This window comes from Rattus norvegicus, chromosome 2, assembly GCF_036323735.1.
Source record: "Rattus norvegicus strain BN/NHsdMcwi chromosome 2, GRCr8, whole genome shotgun sequence".
NCBI lineage: Eukaryota > Metazoa > Chordata > Mammalia > Rodentia > Muridae > Rattus > Rattus norvegicus.
Window position 1 is genome coordinate 40,104,392 of NC_086020.1, and position 17,953 is coordinate 40,122,344.

Consider the following 17,953-nt stretch of genomic DNA (forward strand, 5'->3'; position numbering starts at 1 on the left):
ATCATCACAACATACAATACTGTATGGTGAGACGTACATGTAAAAAACAGGAAGCTTAAGTTTCCCTTTTAGAAATACAATATTTTACAAAATTAACTTTTCAGAAACAGTCACTAATGACCATATATGACATGATGTCCAATCACTAACTTGATGAAGGGCTTGTTTTAAATTTTAAGCAGCAAATCTGTGGCTAAAAAATAGGAATTTCATTCTGATTTCATGTACACACACAGTCACTCAGGGAAGTAGGAGCAAAAATCAATATATACAAGGTATTTTTTAAAAATACACAGGCAGAAAGGGCATGAAACATGACCAGAGACAATGGAAAAATGGTAATTTTTTATTGATCAGGGCAATAGTGAGCATGTTCGTGTGAGTACACAAGTACTGTAGTGTTCAGAAGAACACGTTTCTTGCCTCTTTCAAGGGAGATACGAGATGTGTATCCTGGAGACAATATGGGTGTCAATGACCTAGAAACACAGATTTAGGTTACCCCAAATTCCATGTTTCAAGTACAAATAATTTTATGAAGGTTTTATAGTAACAGAACAAAGAAAGTCATGAAGCCATTTTTTTAAAAAAACGCAATGGTAGAAACATCTGAAAGGTGGGATTTAGCCATGGAGAAATCTCTGCTGTTGGCCTTAGATACTATCTCATAACATTTATCTTTTGACTGGTTTTATTAATACATTCCATAAGTTGTTATCAGTTTATCAAGATGTTAGGTCTGCTTTTACCTGCTAGTTATACAAAGTTAGATCCAACACAGAAGTGAACTGGGAATGACTCTTTACTAGGAGTCAAGAGAAACCAGCAAGAAGCCCAGGATCTGCAACATTCCAACTTCTCCACATCACTGAAATTGTAACCGATCAGCCCCTGAGACAGTTACTTTCCTGAAATTTTACTTTGCAGCCATGTTAAAAGAAGGTCTCTGGTGTTTACCATGGCACACACCACTCGAGTAGCTGGAACTTCCAGGGTTTTTATGGCTCTACTTCCCTCCCACAGGGCACTGGGACAACAGATGTGTGTGATTACACCTGACATTTCTTTACATGGGTTGCAGGGATCAAAACTTAGGTTCTCACTAAAAAGAAAGTACTTACCACCCACTGAATCATCCCCTGAGCTGTTTTTTTAATTTTACTGTTTTAAGAGAAACAATGATCTTATGTTTTGAATGAAGGAGCTAACATTGTCTAATAATTCTTGCTTTGTATGTCACCATACAAAACCTCATTGCTACACATCCTAATACCATGCAAAGTTCAAATCATACAAAGACGGAGAGTAAATTACCTCGTAACTCAGTTAAAATGTCTATTTTTTGCTCAAGAATAGCTTCAAGCTGTGTAGCATATGAGTCTACATCATAGTCTACTTCTTCAGTCATCTCTAGGAGAGCCTTTTCATCTTCTATCCAGCGAATGGATTCCTAACAATAAAAATCCAATAAAAGACTTGTAAATTGTTGTTTCACAAACATTTATCATATCAGACTGTGAATTCTAAGTCAAACACAGTTAAACTAATACTCTCAAAAATATTAGTAGACACAACATCTTTATTCAGTAAAATTAAATATTTTCATAAAGTTTATTTTTTAGCTAGATAGGGAATGAACCCTGGCATGCTTTGTGAATGGTAAACAAACATCCTACCACTGAACTACATCCTCAGACCTGTGTGTGTGTGTGTGTGTGTGTGTGTGTGTGTGTGTGTGTGTGTGTGTGTGTGTGTGTGTATTTGTTTGTTTTTTCTCTTCTTTTTTCAAGACAGGGATTCTCTTTGTGGTCTGGCCGTCCTTGAACTCACAGAGATCCATCTGCCCCGACCTCCCAAGTGCTGGGATTAAACCAGTGTGAGCCACCAACGCCCAACCTGTTCATTATACTGAAGAGAACACTGCAGATATTCACCACAACATACCTACAAATATAAACGTACACAACTAAGCCGTCTAGAAGAATAGTGTTCTATTCCAAGAGTTCGGAAAGCTCTGGGTAACATAAGGCCTGCTGGTCTCAGGGCCTTTCTGTACATACCTGGAACACTGCCCTGTGGTCTTCCACAACCTGTTCCTCCATCTCTACCATCTGGGAGACGGCTTCGTGGAAAGTAAACAACTGTGGAGAAACTTCTTCTTCCTTAAAACATGAAGTTTAAAAATATGACCTAAAGCTCAGTTTTTAAATGTCATTAAATTTTATTTTTACTTTTCTTCCTTCACTGAGGTCTACTGAGAAACTCATGTTCTGCCACTGAGCTATAAGCCCAGACTCAAAAACAGTTTTGCAGTCTTTTTTTTTTTTTTTGGCTGGGGACCAAACCCAGGGCCATGAGCTTCCTAGGCAAGCGCTCTACCACTGAGCTAAATCCCCAACCCCCTGCAGTCTTTTTAGAAAGGTAAATTAAACTTAGGAGACAAATGGGAAAAACTATTAAAATAACAAGAGGAAAAGCCACAATGTCTTTCTCTGGGTCAAAATAATATGTCTAAGTAAATCAACCAACTCTCAAGCACATAATTTTCACGCAGGAATTTACTGTTATTTGTGGACGTACCCTCAGAAACTTCTCTTGGAACAGTCCAGCTTCTAGTTACTCTAAGTTTATTTCAGGCTTTACCAGTTTGTGCTGCCTTATCTTCATTAATAATTTTCTTCACATACACATGACTTTATGACTACAGGAAAGCAAAATACACACAGAGACCATACATCCATTTTGAAAAAGCAGGTTCTACCCTGGCAGGCCTGATACTATGTAGCTCAGATGCCCTCCATCCCAAGAGCTGAGAATACAGGTATGTGCCACCATGCACAAGCTTCTTCTCATGAAAGATGTAAGGACACAATCTTTGATTGTTACAATATATTTCACAGTGATTAGCAAAATCAGTATTTTCAAGAACTAAACTTTTAAAACAAAACCTTAATTTTCATTTATGCTATATAACTCATTTACTAATTTTTACAGTAAAAAGTAGCAATTCTGTTTGAAAAGAAACAGAAGTATCTCTATACTGCTTAGGATGATGGTTTCAAACTGCTGAACTTAATCGTCCCTGTCTTAGCTTCCCATATAGTTGAACTACTTGATGTATTTTTAGACTTGACAGCATTCCTGGGTAAGCCAGTACTAGATATGTAGTCCAAGCTAGTGTCAAATTCTCAGCACTCCTCCTGCTTTGAGCCTCTCATGGAATTAAAGGTGTATACTACATGCCTAGGTAGCCAGATAGTTGGGTTTTTTTTTTTGAAAACAACAAAATAAAACTGTGGTGTCTTTCAAACTTTAGGAGGATGGACTGAATCTAGTATCTCATTTTTAGTTCTTTGTCTTTTATGGTCTTTCTACTTTGATAAGCTTTTTACCCACTGAGTGATCTCCCTGGCCTGTCCACCTTGGTTATTCTTGACACAATACTAAATTGCAGCCCTTGTTAGCCTGGAAGTTACTATGGCCTCAAGTTTGCAGCAATCTTCTTGTAAAAGTCCTGAGACTATAGTTTGTACTACATGTCAAGATCACATGCTTTCTCACTCATACTTGCCTGTCCTCATAGAATATATATTTTAAAAATAACTAGGCTGGAGAAATGGCTCAGTGGTTAAGAGCAACGGCTGCTCTTCCAGAGGTCCTGAGTTCAAATCCCAGCAACCACACGGTGCTTCACAACCATCTGTAATGTGATCTGATAACTTTTGGTGTGTCTGAAGAAAACTACAGTGTACTACTCATATACATAAAATAAACAAATAAAAAACTAAATAATTATACTTTGAAATTATATAATTTGTTTTATATTTCAATGTAGAAAAATAAAGATTTGATGATGTTAGCATTTTTGTTGGGGTTATATTTGTTTCTCTTTGTTTTGGGGTGTTGCTGGGGTCATAATTTTTAATAGTTACTTTATCTGCTTCATGCATATAATTATGTCGACAGATTTGTACAAAGATTGATATATGATGTACTTATATGTAATCTTAAACTAGTCACTAAATTTTAATGTAGGCATAAAATATGAAAATGAAATAGGCTATTATCAGAGGGCTAGTAGCTAGAAAACTATTCTGGATTCATAAGCTTGCATTCCGTCATGGCCACTGTGGAAAGAAAGTGGCCAGAAAAGCACAGCTATTCCAGCACAGCTATATTGATCTGAACAGATGGTAGCTTAGGTCACGGGGTGGATGGACTTGTGGATCCCTGCTCTAGGTGACAGTGTTCAATTAAGTTCTGCTATGGATGAAACAAACTAAGAATAAGATTATGTCACTCACATTTTGTTCACAAAGAAGTTTCAGATCATCTCTCTGAGGGGAACTCCCCACCCCCCACTGTGTCTCTAGGTCGTCAATCTGGCTTGGTGGATGGTGCATTATTGGACGGACATCACCAGCAGCAGTTGGATCCACAGTCAGTTCTTTCACCCTATAAACACACAAAAGTTACCTAAAATTAGCAAAGACTCATGCACACAAACAAGAAAATAACCATTTCAGTACAAAAGCAATTCAACTAGCATAGGAAGACTGATGATGTCACTTTATAGGTCAAATTTATCTGAAATCTGTGCGTTTGTTTAATGCAAGTTTAAACAATTTTATGCTTACTTCAACTGTAATTATTGCTCATAACCAGAGAATTTAGCAAAGTATACATATTAAATGCTTTAAAGAAATAAGCTATAATTAGAATTACATTTTATGATAGAAAAATTGTTAAGATCCATAAAGAAACCACTAATGAAACCAGGGAAGTTGATAAATCCTATGAAGATTTCAGCAGTAATACAGCTTAGCTAAAATATAATAATAAGTAAGAAATAATTTCATTCTCAGTTATTAAGACAGGGTCTCACTATGTATGCCTGGATGTCATTTGCAGATCACACAAGGTGGCCTCAAAGGCTTGTGCCACCATGACCACCTCAGTGTCTAAAGATCATCAGACTCTTGTCATTTTTAAAAGCTATATTTCCTACTGAAGTTAACGCACTTTTAAAAGGATATACTTTCTGAATCACAAGGATGTATATCTCCTTGCAGACTATTTATCACACAATAAAGATAAATATGAAAAAGTGACATCATCTTTTAAAAAGAAAAAGGAAAATATGGGACTTTAAATTCTAATAAACCTTTTAAAGAAAAAAAATGTTTTTTGTTTTTTTTTAACCTCACCCATTAAAGAAAATTAATACAGGACATAAAAATGCAGATCATGCAGTACAACCACCACCTGCTAAATGACGTGAAAATGAAAAATGACTTGAAAAAAGGAATAAATGAAATGTTTATATGCAGCACAATTCAAAACAAGCTAGTCAAAAAAAAATCTTAAGTATAGAATAAAGCAAGACCTGGTAATCGAAGGAGAAAAGTCGTCATAATCGTAAGAAGGAGAGAGATCAGGGCGACTGCCACTACCCTGGGAGAAGGGAATGTCTGAAGGACTAATTCCAAACTCCTTTACTCTGCAGTACCAAAACAGGGAGAATTAAGAGAGCTCTTGGTAAACACAGCAACGCACAGTTCAACCTTGTTTAGAAAGAGTATCCACACTGTTGTAAGAGTACAGTTAGAATAGAGTTCATAAATAGGCTTCCAGACTTACATTTTATTGATCCCCAACTAAGACAACAGAAAGAAAAAGGAAAATACAAAACAACCCCCCCTAAATCTTTCCTTTCTAGTTTACTTCTCTGTTTCTTATAAATCTTCCTAGAAACTTCTCACAGCAAGGCTACTACCTGAATCTGAAGGTCCCTTGCTTTAACTGCATGACCCAATCAATAGATGTTCTTCACGTGGACAGCGGCATATTTTATCAGCCTCAGTGAATCTACACTGTGAGTGTGTGCACCTGCGCTTGCATGCCTGTGTGCATCTCAGCGTCATACACACACATATATGTATCTGTGGAATGAGAACGTTGTCCATTTTATTTCCTAAGACCAGGACTCAAGCAGGCCTGCTGCTGAGCCGGCCTGTACTCCTCCCGTCCCTAGCTCTGGGGCTGCAGGTGTTCGCCGCGGTGCTCAGCTTTCTACATAGGCGCTTGGTCTTCATGCTTGAGCAGCAAGCACTTTACCGTGTGCACCATCATCCCTGCCCTGAGTTCTTCACAAACCAGCTATGAGAATGAAATTCATTATAATGTCTTAGGGTATCCAATGTGCTAACTTTAACTTACTCATTTAGAACTGCATTAGCTATGAAGCCTGGTTGTGTTTTTGTGGTTGGCGATTCTGATTATGAACGTGGGAGGTAAGTTTTAGGAATGGAACTTTAAAATGTTTTTGCTAATGACTATAACAGTTACATATAACTGAATTACATCTATCTTGCATCACCCGGCATTTTATAGTAGCCACTGTTTTTTTTATTTTTTTATTTATTTATTTATTTATTTATTTATTTATTTTTGGTTCTTTTTTTTGGAGCTGGGGACCAAACCCAGGGCCTTGCACTTCCTAGGCAAGCGCTCTACCACTGAGCTAAATCCCCAACCCCGCCACTGTTTTTTCAAATACTAGAACTTCTAACTTCTGGGCATTATGAGGACCTGGTAAGAATCTTATATTATCTTCATTTCATAGATGAGAAAACTGACTTGAGAAATCAAGTATGTCACTTGAATATGGTGTAACTAAAGCACAAACTTACTCGAGTCCAAATCATTTCTATGCCGTTTAAGATACTACGTGAATTCTATTTTTCTTAGAGGTATCTTTCTTCATAAGCCAAAACCACCTAGTCAAGTGTCATTAATATCATACAAATCAACTGAACACACACACACACACACACACACCCCTACTTGTATCCACATTCACGGTCACAGGTTTAATTTCAGATTGTCTCTTTACCCTCTTACTGGACTCATATGCATGCATACATATATTTCTTATTTCTTATATGCTTCAGAATCTCCTCATTGAGAAACACTATTAGTGATACCCACAGAATTTTTCTCTATTACATATCCTCCTGTGCAAGCCAAAAAACTAAAAAGCAAGCTTTCAATAACTTCTGTGTTTCTATCACTCTAAGTGCTTCCTTTACCGAGAGGGCACATCCTTTGCTTCAGAAACTGGTTCACAAGCATCTAGTACAGCTTTTCTTCTTGGAACAACCACTCCCTCACTATTCTTTATGGTCCACATTTCTCTCTTTTTTCTTCTGGAAACTTCTGTGTAGCTAATGATGACCTTAAACTCCTGATCCTCCTGCATTCCCTGACATGCTAGGACAGCAGGCAAGTGCCACATACTTGACAGTGTATCTCAATTCTACTAATTGGCTGAGTTGGACTTATCTTGATTATTAACTCCAATATGCTTTGTTATAAACTATCCCCAAACTCCTATAAAACACTTCTAAAATATAGTTTTAACTAAAATAGACTAATAAGTAATTTCCAAGTGTCGTGCTCAACACTTTACAAAGATCACTTCCTTCAGTTCCCAGGCCAGTGCTTTAACACAGGTGCGCTCGCTGATCCCAGCATGCAGAGCACGCTACGCCTTGGTGCCATGACGCAGGGAGGGAAGGCAGCAGGTACTCTGTCCTAAAAAGTCCTCTGCCATCTCCATGCGGAGTCTTAAAGGAGAAGTAAACAATTCGTAGACTGGGATGTAGCTTATCAATAGAGCATTTGTCTAGAATGGTCACTGCCCTAGTACAGTCTCTAGGAAGACAGTGTATAGTAAATTCCCTCCCTATCTCGCTAGGCACTATGGCGCACATCTCTATCCATCAACTGGAAGGCAGAGGCAGGAAGAGCAGGCATTTAAGGACATCCTCAGACACACAGTGAATTGGGAGGACGGGCTGGGTTAGCAAATACCTCAGACTGGTAGTCTAAGTAGTCAGAAATCTGACAACTTCATGTTAACAGAAATTTTTATTAGCTAAAGTCCTAAGACATGGATGGGGTTTGTTTTAATTCTATCAGGTATCTAAAACAAGTTTTTTTGATTCGGTAATACGAACCTACCACAAAAAGTATTCCCTATCCCTCCTTGAGGAACTCTGGGAAAAGCATCTAAGAATGATTTTTAAAAACTCCTACATACTAAAAGAAATATTAATGTCTGAGGCTAGGAACTCATAGCTCGAACTTTGAAAATTATTAAAAACTGGCCCTAAAGCTTTATTATATTTTGTATTTTAAGTAGCTATTCTATTTTGTACTTTCGTAGATTTTTCTCCCATGAGATGAGAAGAGAACCCAGGGCCTACTTCATGCTTAGCAAACAGGGCCCCTGAGTTCCATCCCTAGGACAATCAACTAGTGCTTCTTAAAAATCCCTTCTATCATTTAAAATCTCTCTGGCTGAAACAAAAGAACCACAATATAAAAGTCTAAAATAATCATCAAAATATAGTTACTAATGTTACTCAAAGGTACTCATAGGTATGAAAACAACTTTATTTTAAAGAAATCAGGTGACCACGAGGTAGAGAGCAATAGGTTTGAGCAATTTTCTTTTCTGAAGGAACACAGAACTTTTATGGAAGCTAGTTAAGAGCTGCTTCCCAGATTCTTCTTGTTTCAACTGAAGAGATTTTGGTGGGGAGGGGGAGGCCTTTCCACATAGAGTTTGAGAAATCCAGATATAACTGAGAAACCCCCCTGCATCTGCTTCCTGAGTGCTGGGATTAAAGTGGCTTCAACTGCAGAGAGTTTATATGATAATAAACTCTGCCTGCCTCTGCCTTCCCAGTGCTGGGATTAAAGGCGAGCGTCACCACTGCCTGGCCAGTTTTAAGGTACTTTTCTATGTATAAGAATTTATATTTTTTTTAAAGATTTATTTAGTTATTTAGTTATTATATATAAGTACACTGTAGCTGTCTCCAGACACACCAGAAGAGGGCATCAGATCTCATTACAGATGGTTGTGAGCCACCATGTGGTTGCTGGGAATTGAACTCAGGACCTCTGGAAGAGCAGACAGTGTTCTTACTTAACCGCTGAGCCATCTCTCCAGCCCAAGAATTTATATTTTTAAGATGGAAAATAAAATCTCTATTTTGACTAAACAACAAAAAATGTTCTGAGAAAATTAAGACAATTTCCACATTAGAAGTAGGCCATGGGGTTGGGGATTTAGCTCAGTGGTAGAGCGCTTGCCTAGGAAGCGCAAGGCCCTGGGTTCAGTCCCCAGCTCCGAAAAAAAAAAAAGAAGTAGGCCATAAGTTATTTTATCTCTAGGCTAAAATCGTAAGTGTAACATCACTGTAGGCATTCAAACCTTCAGGGGCAAAGAGTAGATCCAGATGAGGTAGGGGAGGAGCACGTGTGGAGTTTCTCCATACATATGTATCAGAGTCTCAAAGAGAAATGTACTTATAAAGTTATGTAAATAATCACTCCAAAAAGAGTCTATGTGTGTGGGGGGAAGGGCGCCACAAAATAATAATTCTATCATAACTCAGAATTTCAAGGGCCTCTGAAACTATCATGACTGTAAGGCATAAACTCTTCTAGTTCTCAGTGTTTGTTAAGATGTAACAACTCAATTGTTTACTGAAGTTGGACATGTTACTGATGTGAATAACATAGCCACATGCAGCACCAGAAAGAACTGTTTACTTAAATGATACATGCATGCCGTGTGTGTGTGTGTGTGTGTGTGTGTGTGTGTATTTAATTGAATACCATCAGGAATAATTCCAGCACAAAGCAGAACAATTTAAAAAATTAACTCCCTAATTTCTAATGATCTATAAAAATATTTAATAATATTATATAATAATAACAAGAATTTCCATCACTGAAACTTAGTAAATATTATGAATCATAACTTGCTGAAATGGAAACATACAATCACATTATGGGACAAATAATAAAGATGTAAGTCTTATCTAATTATACAACATTTTTCTACCTTTTTTTCAATTTTACAAAACAATTCTAAATCATTTTAAAGAAAATGTAAAACTTTATTTTGAAATTTTGAAGAGAAATGGGATAAAGCTTGACCTATAGGGTCTTCTGGTAGCTGTGATACAGACTTCATGGTAGAGGGTAGAATACCATGGAACTGGTGATCATTTTGCCTCCGCATCATCAAAGGCTACAACACCATGCCTGGCTTCCCTAGATTTCAAATTTAAAATGTAGGAATCACTTTCATACCTATTTGCATATCTTAATGTATTAAGAGTGTTTTCACAGGATGCCATTCCTGGAGAGATCGTGGCAATCTACAAAGGAGAAGCAAAGATAAAATCATAAATAATCAAGATAATAATTGTGACAAATAGCTCAGTAAGATCTAACTTACAATCTACTTTTAAATGGTTATACTGACATAACTCTAAATATATCTATTTATTACATATAACCATTATAAGATTTAGTTACAAATTTTCTCAAGGTACCAGAAAGTCATTTAAAATCCAGCAGAAATGCCAGCAGAAACTGAAGGCAAATATTTAGAAAAAGGAACAAGGCAGACTGGCCCTCCTATTTCTGCTAATGGAATGGTACTCTTCCAGAGACAACGCCCCGCCATGTCACACAGGACTACTGAAGTCTCTTTAGAGTTCCTGGTGAAAGGCAGGTTGGAAGTGGAGAGTGAATGCGGGGAAAGGCAGACTGTCCAGTAAGACAGGAAGGAGGCAGGCTGAGGCGGGGAACTCCAACTGTACACAAGGTTGCACAGACTGTGGGTGGTTACCCAGCTTGCCATGGCTACAACAAGCTCTAAGCAATAGAGCCAAGCACATGAAGAGATGTTTGCTACCATCCCCACCCAGGAAACAAGGGCGTGCGAGTGAGTTAACATCTGCTGAATGAAGTGTTCAGGTGTTAGAACTGAAAGGTGGGATAGTATAGATGCAATATAATGCTTTCCACCAAATTGGTAGGGATCGCATCTTAAGTGGAATCTATCTAAATAGAAGGGTAATTAACTATAATTAGAAAAACCTGTAACTTTCATAGATATTTGTTTTACTCCTTCAAGATAAAAACAAAAGCAAAACCAAAACAAATAACAAAAAATCCAAAGCCAACTTACCATGCAAGTGCGAGAATTCTCACCTATGAAGGAATCTCTCAACACCTGAGTGAGTTTACTTGCTCGGAAAGGAGTGTGGGGTTTATTTCTACCTAAGGCTCGGATGCACTCCTAAAAAGTAAGAAAACATCCCTTAGCAGTTTCGCCTTATTAAAGGGTCATTTTAAGCACTTTAAAAAAAAAAAAGATTTATTTATTTATTATATATAAGTACACTGTGGCTGTCTTTAGACACCAGAAGAGGGCATCAGATCCCATTATAGATGGTTGTGAGCCACCATGTTGTTACTGGGATTTGAACTCAAGGACCTCTGGAAGAACAGTCAGTGCTCTTAACCGCTGAGCCATCTCTCCAGTCCCCATTTTAAGCACTTTTTAAAAGACCAATGAGCTGTGAAAAGTCTTAATTTTATAGTTCTTAACAATGGTTTCTTAAATATTAATTCAAGAAAATGAATAACAACAAAAACAAACCTCAATTATTCTAAAACCTGACAATATAGCACTGTTCAAATGTCAGGCAACAGGAAAGTCGTAACAAGTTGAGGTTTTAAATGGAATGCCCAAAGCTACAGTGGCCTTATTGTAATCCTTCAACTTTCTAATTTTCGAGTAAGGGGGAAAATATAATAACCCTTTAAATTATTTTGGTCTACGTTTCACTTGCTTTTTTTGTGAACAGTATTCTGGGTTTTTTTTTTATTTTTATTTTTTGTTTTAAAACATTTTTCACCTTGTCCTACCCCTTTAAGGTTGATGCCTGTGGGTCTTTAGGAGGCATAGACCTAGAGAGGACACCATATACCTCCTTTTTGGGTTCTGTCTGATAGGTAGGAAAATTCTTTTCTTAGTTCAATTCCATAGTTGTCTGCCACTACGAAAGCCAGACTAACTAGAGCCCTTTTACCATCTAGCTAAGCAACCCCAGAAACGGACTGTTGATTTGTTTCCTAAGAACAATAAAAATATGTGCATGGAAAAATTCTATGTACAATAAAATCTATAACTTCTAGTATGACAATTTAAATTTGTGAACCTTTTCTTTTACAAGGTGATACAGGTTTTACAAGTGAGTAATCAGACTTAAGGTCAGAAGCAAAAGGTCTTTCATAATTACATTTTCCTTACCTTGAGTGCTAAAAGGCTTTTATTAATTTCAGCACCTTCAAGCCTGGTTTGCCTGTCTGCACTGGACGTATCAGCTCCTCTTTCGTTCCCAGCCAGGTCGATGAGAGAAAATTTACCATGTAGTTTCCCCTTCCTCCTAAGAATGATCTGAAACACTGCATGGCTCCGAGATGAGTGTGCATTTGCAGATGTCTGACCAGATGTTCTAATGGGATTAAGGACAGATTGACACATTAACACTTGGATTTGCAGTTATCACAGTATTCTCTTTTGGCTCTGCTTTGCTGGGAGGCTGAACCCACAGGACCTGACCCAGGAGTTCCTGTTCAGACTCACCTGCAGCTGTTGCCGATGTCGATGAGCTTCAGCACGTCTTCCACACACTTGACCTCCCGTTCCTGCAGCCCTACCACTTGCACCTGCTGCTTTCCATCCTCTAGGACTCTTAACTTTGTTTTCCTATTTAGTAAGTCAAACACCTGGAGAAAACCAGGTTTGAATCAGAAAACTAGCTTTGAAAAAAAAATCACCTCTACAAAAGCGAAAATAAGACTTATTTTCAGAAAAATGTTCAACATTGAAAGTTGAAAAAACATCAACTATTATATTTACAATCATATAAATCTTGTGGTAGTGGAGTTCATAAAACAAAGCAATGTACTGAATATCACCAAACTGTATACTTAAAAATGGCTAATATATATGAATAGACACATATTATATATAAAACATATATATAAACATATAAACAGGGCTGGAGAGATGGCTCAGTGGTTAAGAGCATTGACTGCTCTTCCAGAGGTCCTGAGTTCAATTCCCAGCAACCACATGGTGGCTCACAACCATCTGTAATGAGATCTGATGCCCTCTTCTGGTGTGTCTGAAGACAGCTACAGTGTACTCAGAAACATAAAACAAATAAATCTTAAAAAAAAAAAAAACCATATAAACATATAAAACCACAATTTTTTTCTTACAAAGGTCTGGGAACTAGAAAGCAATTCAGTTGGTAAAGTGCTTGCCAAGCAAGTACAAGGACCTGAGCTTGATCCCCAGAAACAGGGCAGTAATCACAGTATTGGGCAGGTAGAGACCCTGGAGCACACTGGCCATCTAGCCTATCCTAACTGTCCAGCTACAGGCCACAGTGAAAGTCCCTGACTCAAAAAAGCACAAGACGTACGGCTCCTGAGACATAACCCCTGAGGCTGACCATGAGACTCTATATGTACACATTCACCTTCACATGTGCGTAACCACATACATGCAACTCATAGACCCACCCCATCCACAAAAGAACACAAACCTTCTCACATACCTTTCCACTATAAATTTCAAAAAATGTTGCATATACTTGGAGTTCTAGTTTCTTATAGTTTGGCTTCTTCAGCATTAAAAACACATCTCGAGCTGTTGAAAATTTTAAGATACAACAATTGTATAAATTCCTTTTCTATTTTTAGAAGAATCAGTTAAAATTAGGTTAATAGTGTCAATAAAAATAAAGCTGTAAAAGAAGCTATTCTCTTTTACATTCCACGAAAGGCTGCTACTGTTTATCCTTGAAAGGGGTCAATGTGAAGCTCAGTTGGTAGCCTAGCATGCACAAAGCTTGGGGTCAGCTGTATGTGTGTAGGGAGGAGGGGCGATCCAGTAACAATTACATAGTTTATAGTAATCTCTAATGGAGATTACTCCATCTTTATTAGTGACCCAATATATTAAGATGTTTTTGTCACCAAGAACTTAATCTGACATTTCTTTTATGACTTTGTCTTTTTTTAAAAAAGATCTCTGTTAGCCACGGTAGGCCTCAAATTTGCTATACAGCTGAGAATGACTGTGAATTCAGATGATCTTGCCTTTGCCTCTTAAGTAGTAGGATTACAGATATGTGCTACCATGCCTGACATTTCTTTTCAAATCATCTGAAATCGAACAGTTGATCTAATACACTGTGTATAGCTGGACAATAGATATAAACAATACAGAGCCTTTCTCAAGCAGACCTGTGTAATGATCAAGAATATCATAAACTCTGTACACAAAGGACACTCACCTGCTAATGCATAAATTCCCTTAGAGCAATCCTGGTTCTTTCCTGAAAAGTCACCACCCATAGTCTACATTGGGAAAGAAAGTAGACTTTAGGCTGTGTAACTAAACTTTCAGAGGGAGACTACAGCATCATAGCAGGATACAACTTTATCAAATGACTTACGTGAGTTTTCCCACTTCCAGTCTGCCCATAAGCAAAGCAGGTAGCCATGCCCCTTTCAAATATTGTTTCCACCAGTGGCCTGGCAGTAAATCTGAAAAAGGGGAATGAAAACGTGTGTCACAAATATAGTCAGATAAGCAACCCAAGTACTATAAAGTTTATTTCATTAACAAAATATAGCAGGATCTTAAATATTAGATTGGTAATAATGAACCAAAAATCTTTTGAATCATGAATTTTAAATCCAAACACTTTTATCAAGAAAAATAGAAAACAAAACAACACATTTTGGGGCCATTTTCTGCCTATTCTTACATTGTTAAAATAAAACCCTTGCTTTGGGATTACAAAAACTCTTGGCAAGTACTTTCTGCAATCTGTTGGCTGTGAAGGTGGTTTCCTTCCAATAATGTGTTCAGATGCTTGAGAAAATTTGAAGAAAGCTAAAAAAAACAATTGCCAGTTCTGATTACAATTCCCATTTTAAATAGATACATCAAAGTGTACCTATTTAGTATTCCAGTGTCCTTTGTTTTTCTCCCAGTTTACTGGTCTAAGATCACAGAAGCTCGTCTAACAATATTTCACTGGTAACATTTTCAATTCTTAAGATTCTTATTAGCTCCAATTTTTTGTTTTGTTTACTGGGAATTTTGACAAAATGAAATTAGGAAATAAACCATAGCATCCGAATAAATACAAAGCTATTTCTGCGTGGAATATAACAGCAATGCTGTAAAAATCTGTTGTGACTATTAGAAGTAAGAATGTTTATTATGTCAAAAATCTATATAACATAAAAATTTAGGGTGTCTATTTTATGTGTACAAATCAGACTCCTATAAGTTGAATGTAAACTAAAAATTCCATTCACTAAAACCACCTTCAAACTTAAAGATGATTTAAAAAATAGGCAAATTTAAGTAGATTTTACAGTGGTTTTTAACTTTTATTTGTAAACATACCGTAGGTAAAGATTTGGAATAATAAGTAATTAACACACAATAAGCATTTCAAATTTATTAGTACAAGGATTAAATGGAAAAATGTATGTTTTCTGTGCCTCACATACCATTACTTATGACAGTACTTCCCAGAATGTGTTCTTTCCTTTTATTTTATGTGTATGAGTGTTCTGCCAATGGGTATCTCTGTGGGACACCTAAGGGCAGTACCCATGGACAATAGTAATGCATGTTAGATGACCTTAGATAATCTGTGACTGGTTCTAGGTGGCTGTGAGCCATATTGGTACTGGAAAAATAGGTCTTCTGGAATAACAGCTAGTGTTCTCAATGCAAAACCATCTCTCCAACACCTTTCAGAAATATCATATCCATGTGTATATGATATGTGTAAATTAACTATTAGTTAGCATAAAAACAAACTTTCAGGAGTCTGTGTTCCTAGAGCTTGCTATGTAAACCAGGCCAGTCTCAAACTCAGAGATCCTCCTACTATACCCAGGGTAAAAAAACTGCTAATCTTTTGAAGTATTATAGAGATCACATTTTTTTTTCTTTTTCTTTTTTTTTCGGAGTTGGGGACCGAACCCAGGGCCTTAAGCGCTCTCCCACTGAGCTAAATTCCCAACCCCTAGAGATCACATTTTAAACTCAAAGAGTTTCTTATATTTTTTTCAATTAATGTCAGAATAAGAAAGCACATTACACCCCTGGAGAACTGTACTAAGAACATTAAGTTGTCAAGAAAGTAATAAAATTGTAAGATTAATTTAAAACAAATTCACTTACCTGTAAACCATTTCATTAGGAGCTGAGTCATCAAAGGCATAATCAAAACGAAATGTCTGGTTTTCTAAGTACCTTGTTAAGTCTACTTTCTGTTTGGGTTCATGAACCATCACAACATCTTTACTAGGGATTGTGATGACATCAAGATCTTTCATCTGAGTTTCTAAAAGAATAAACAAAAATCAATGTTCAGGAATTTTCACAGAGTTTGATCTAATGACCCAATTTTTAAAAAAATGATTTGAGGTCTTTATAAAATGATTTTAATTTTCTGTGTGAATGTACGCACACACACCATGGTGTGGCATGTGTGTGGGGATGAGAGAACACTCTATCTGAGTCAGTTCCATTCCTCCCCATGGGCTCTCACGGATCATTAGGACTTGCAGTAGGCAGACGATCCTGGAACTCACAATCCGTCTCCCTGAGGTCCCCAGTACTGGGTTACAGACATGGTCACCACGCCCGACTTCTAAACTGAGTCCCCTACAAAGCAGCATACCTTTTTTATTGAGTGGTCGTTTTCTTACACAAACACATATCCTATGTTCATCAATCTAGGAATTAAAAAATATTATTTTACTGACTTATAAATGCTATAAAAAAAGAAAATAATCTATGGTTTTTAAATTTTTCTTAACATAATTATGGTGGTTAAGTTTTAAAAAAGTTAGCATTGTACAAATTTTAATTGTTACTAGAATTCTGAGCACTGTGAAACTTTATTTTTGATAAACTATTACTTAGTAAATAAAAATTTTATAAGTATTATTCTTAGCATCAGTTCTTATTAAGAAGGTACTTCCTATTCATTTCAAGACATGATGCATAAAATAAAAGTAAAAATTTCTATTCTACAAATTCGTATCTTTTCAAAATGTTTATTGTAGGTAACGTTAGCAAAGAATACTAACAGGAAAAAAACAAAATAAAACAAAACAAACAAACCAAAAACCCCCAGTATTCTCACACTACTGAATAAAATAACTAGTTTTATGAATGACAATTAAAAAACCCATTTTTTAATTATATGCACATATTATAGTTATGTGCATGTACGTGCTGGATGCCCCTGGAACTGGAGGTAGTTAGATGGCCTGACACAGTGCTGCAGGGAACCTTGAGGACCCAAACTGTGTCCTACACACACAGCTGATTGCTCATAGGAGGTGGAGATGAGCCACCTCTCCAGCCCCATTAATGACAAAGCTTATTTTAAAGATAAAAATTACTTTCAATACATGATTTCTTAGAATATTCTCCTCTTGTCGCTGCTATTTTAAAGTTTGACAAATTGTCAGACTAAAACCATGAGTTCAGGTGCAACAGATGAGATATCTGGCAGTGTAGCAAGGTCTAAAATATACAGGAACACAAGTTTATGAATAAGAAACCTATCAGGGTCTATAACATTCTGCTTAACACAAATGTTTGGTAACCAAACACTCTCTATATGATAGGTCAATTCTTATTTCTCCTTGGAAGAGCATCTTCATTGTGCAGCAGGTAATGAACTACAGAGTAGTTCTCAGCACTGGAATTCTGGTCTATTATAGCCCTTTAGGAGTGAAAGCCAGAATAATGTGTATTTAAAAATAACAAATTAGTTTAATAGTAAACCAGTATGATTTAACCAAAGTTAAATAAGCTTGGAGCTGAGATCAAAGCCTGTGTGAAGGTCAAAAAAGAAACTAGGTTTCCTCTGGACTCACTAGCTGATACACAGGCATCTGAAGACAAGGAGGCTTTGGCTGCAACGAGCAGATATGCGGACAGCACTTCTAATATTAA

General features: G+C 36.9%; 1 protein-coding gene across 1 annotated transcript in view; it reads right to left on the reverse strand.

The window, feature by feature from the left end:
- Kif2a (kinesin family member 2A) overlaps nucleotides 1–17,953 on the reverse strand; it is a 63,233-nt gene that overhangs the window by 2,844 nt on the left and 42,436 nt on the right. Inside the window, exons 8-19 of the mRNA NM_053376.1 lie at nucleotides 16,665–16,719; nucleotides 16,163–16,325; nucleotides 14,409–14,499; nucleotides 14,247–14,310; nucleotides 13,506–13,597; nucleotides 12,524–12,666; nucleotides 12,188–12,392; nucleotides 11,060–11,170; nucleotides 10,174–10,241; nucleotides 4,305–4,455; nucleotides 2,061–2,162; nucleotides 1,315–1,450 (exon numbers count right to left, since the gene is read on the reverse strand). Coding sequence (NP_445828.1) covers nucleotides 1,315–1,450; nucleotides 2,061–2,162; nucleotides 4,305–4,455; nucleotides 10,174–10,241; nucleotides 11,060–11,170; nucleotides 12,188–12,392; nucleotides 12,524–12,666; nucleotides 13,506–13,597; nucleotides 14,247–14,310; nucleotides 14,409–14,499; nucleotides 16,163–16,325; nucleotides 16,665–16,719 — 1,381 coding nt within the window. The remainder of the gene's footprint in view (nucleotides 1–1,314; nucleotides 1,451–2,060; nucleotides 2,163–4,304; nucleotides 4,456–10,173; nucleotides 10,242–11,059; nucleotides 11,171–12,187; nucleotides 12,393–12,523; nucleotides 12,667–13,505; nucleotides 13,598–14,246; nucleotides 14,311–14,408; nucleotides 14,500–16,162; nucleotides 16,326–16,664; nucleotides 16,720–17,953) is intronic.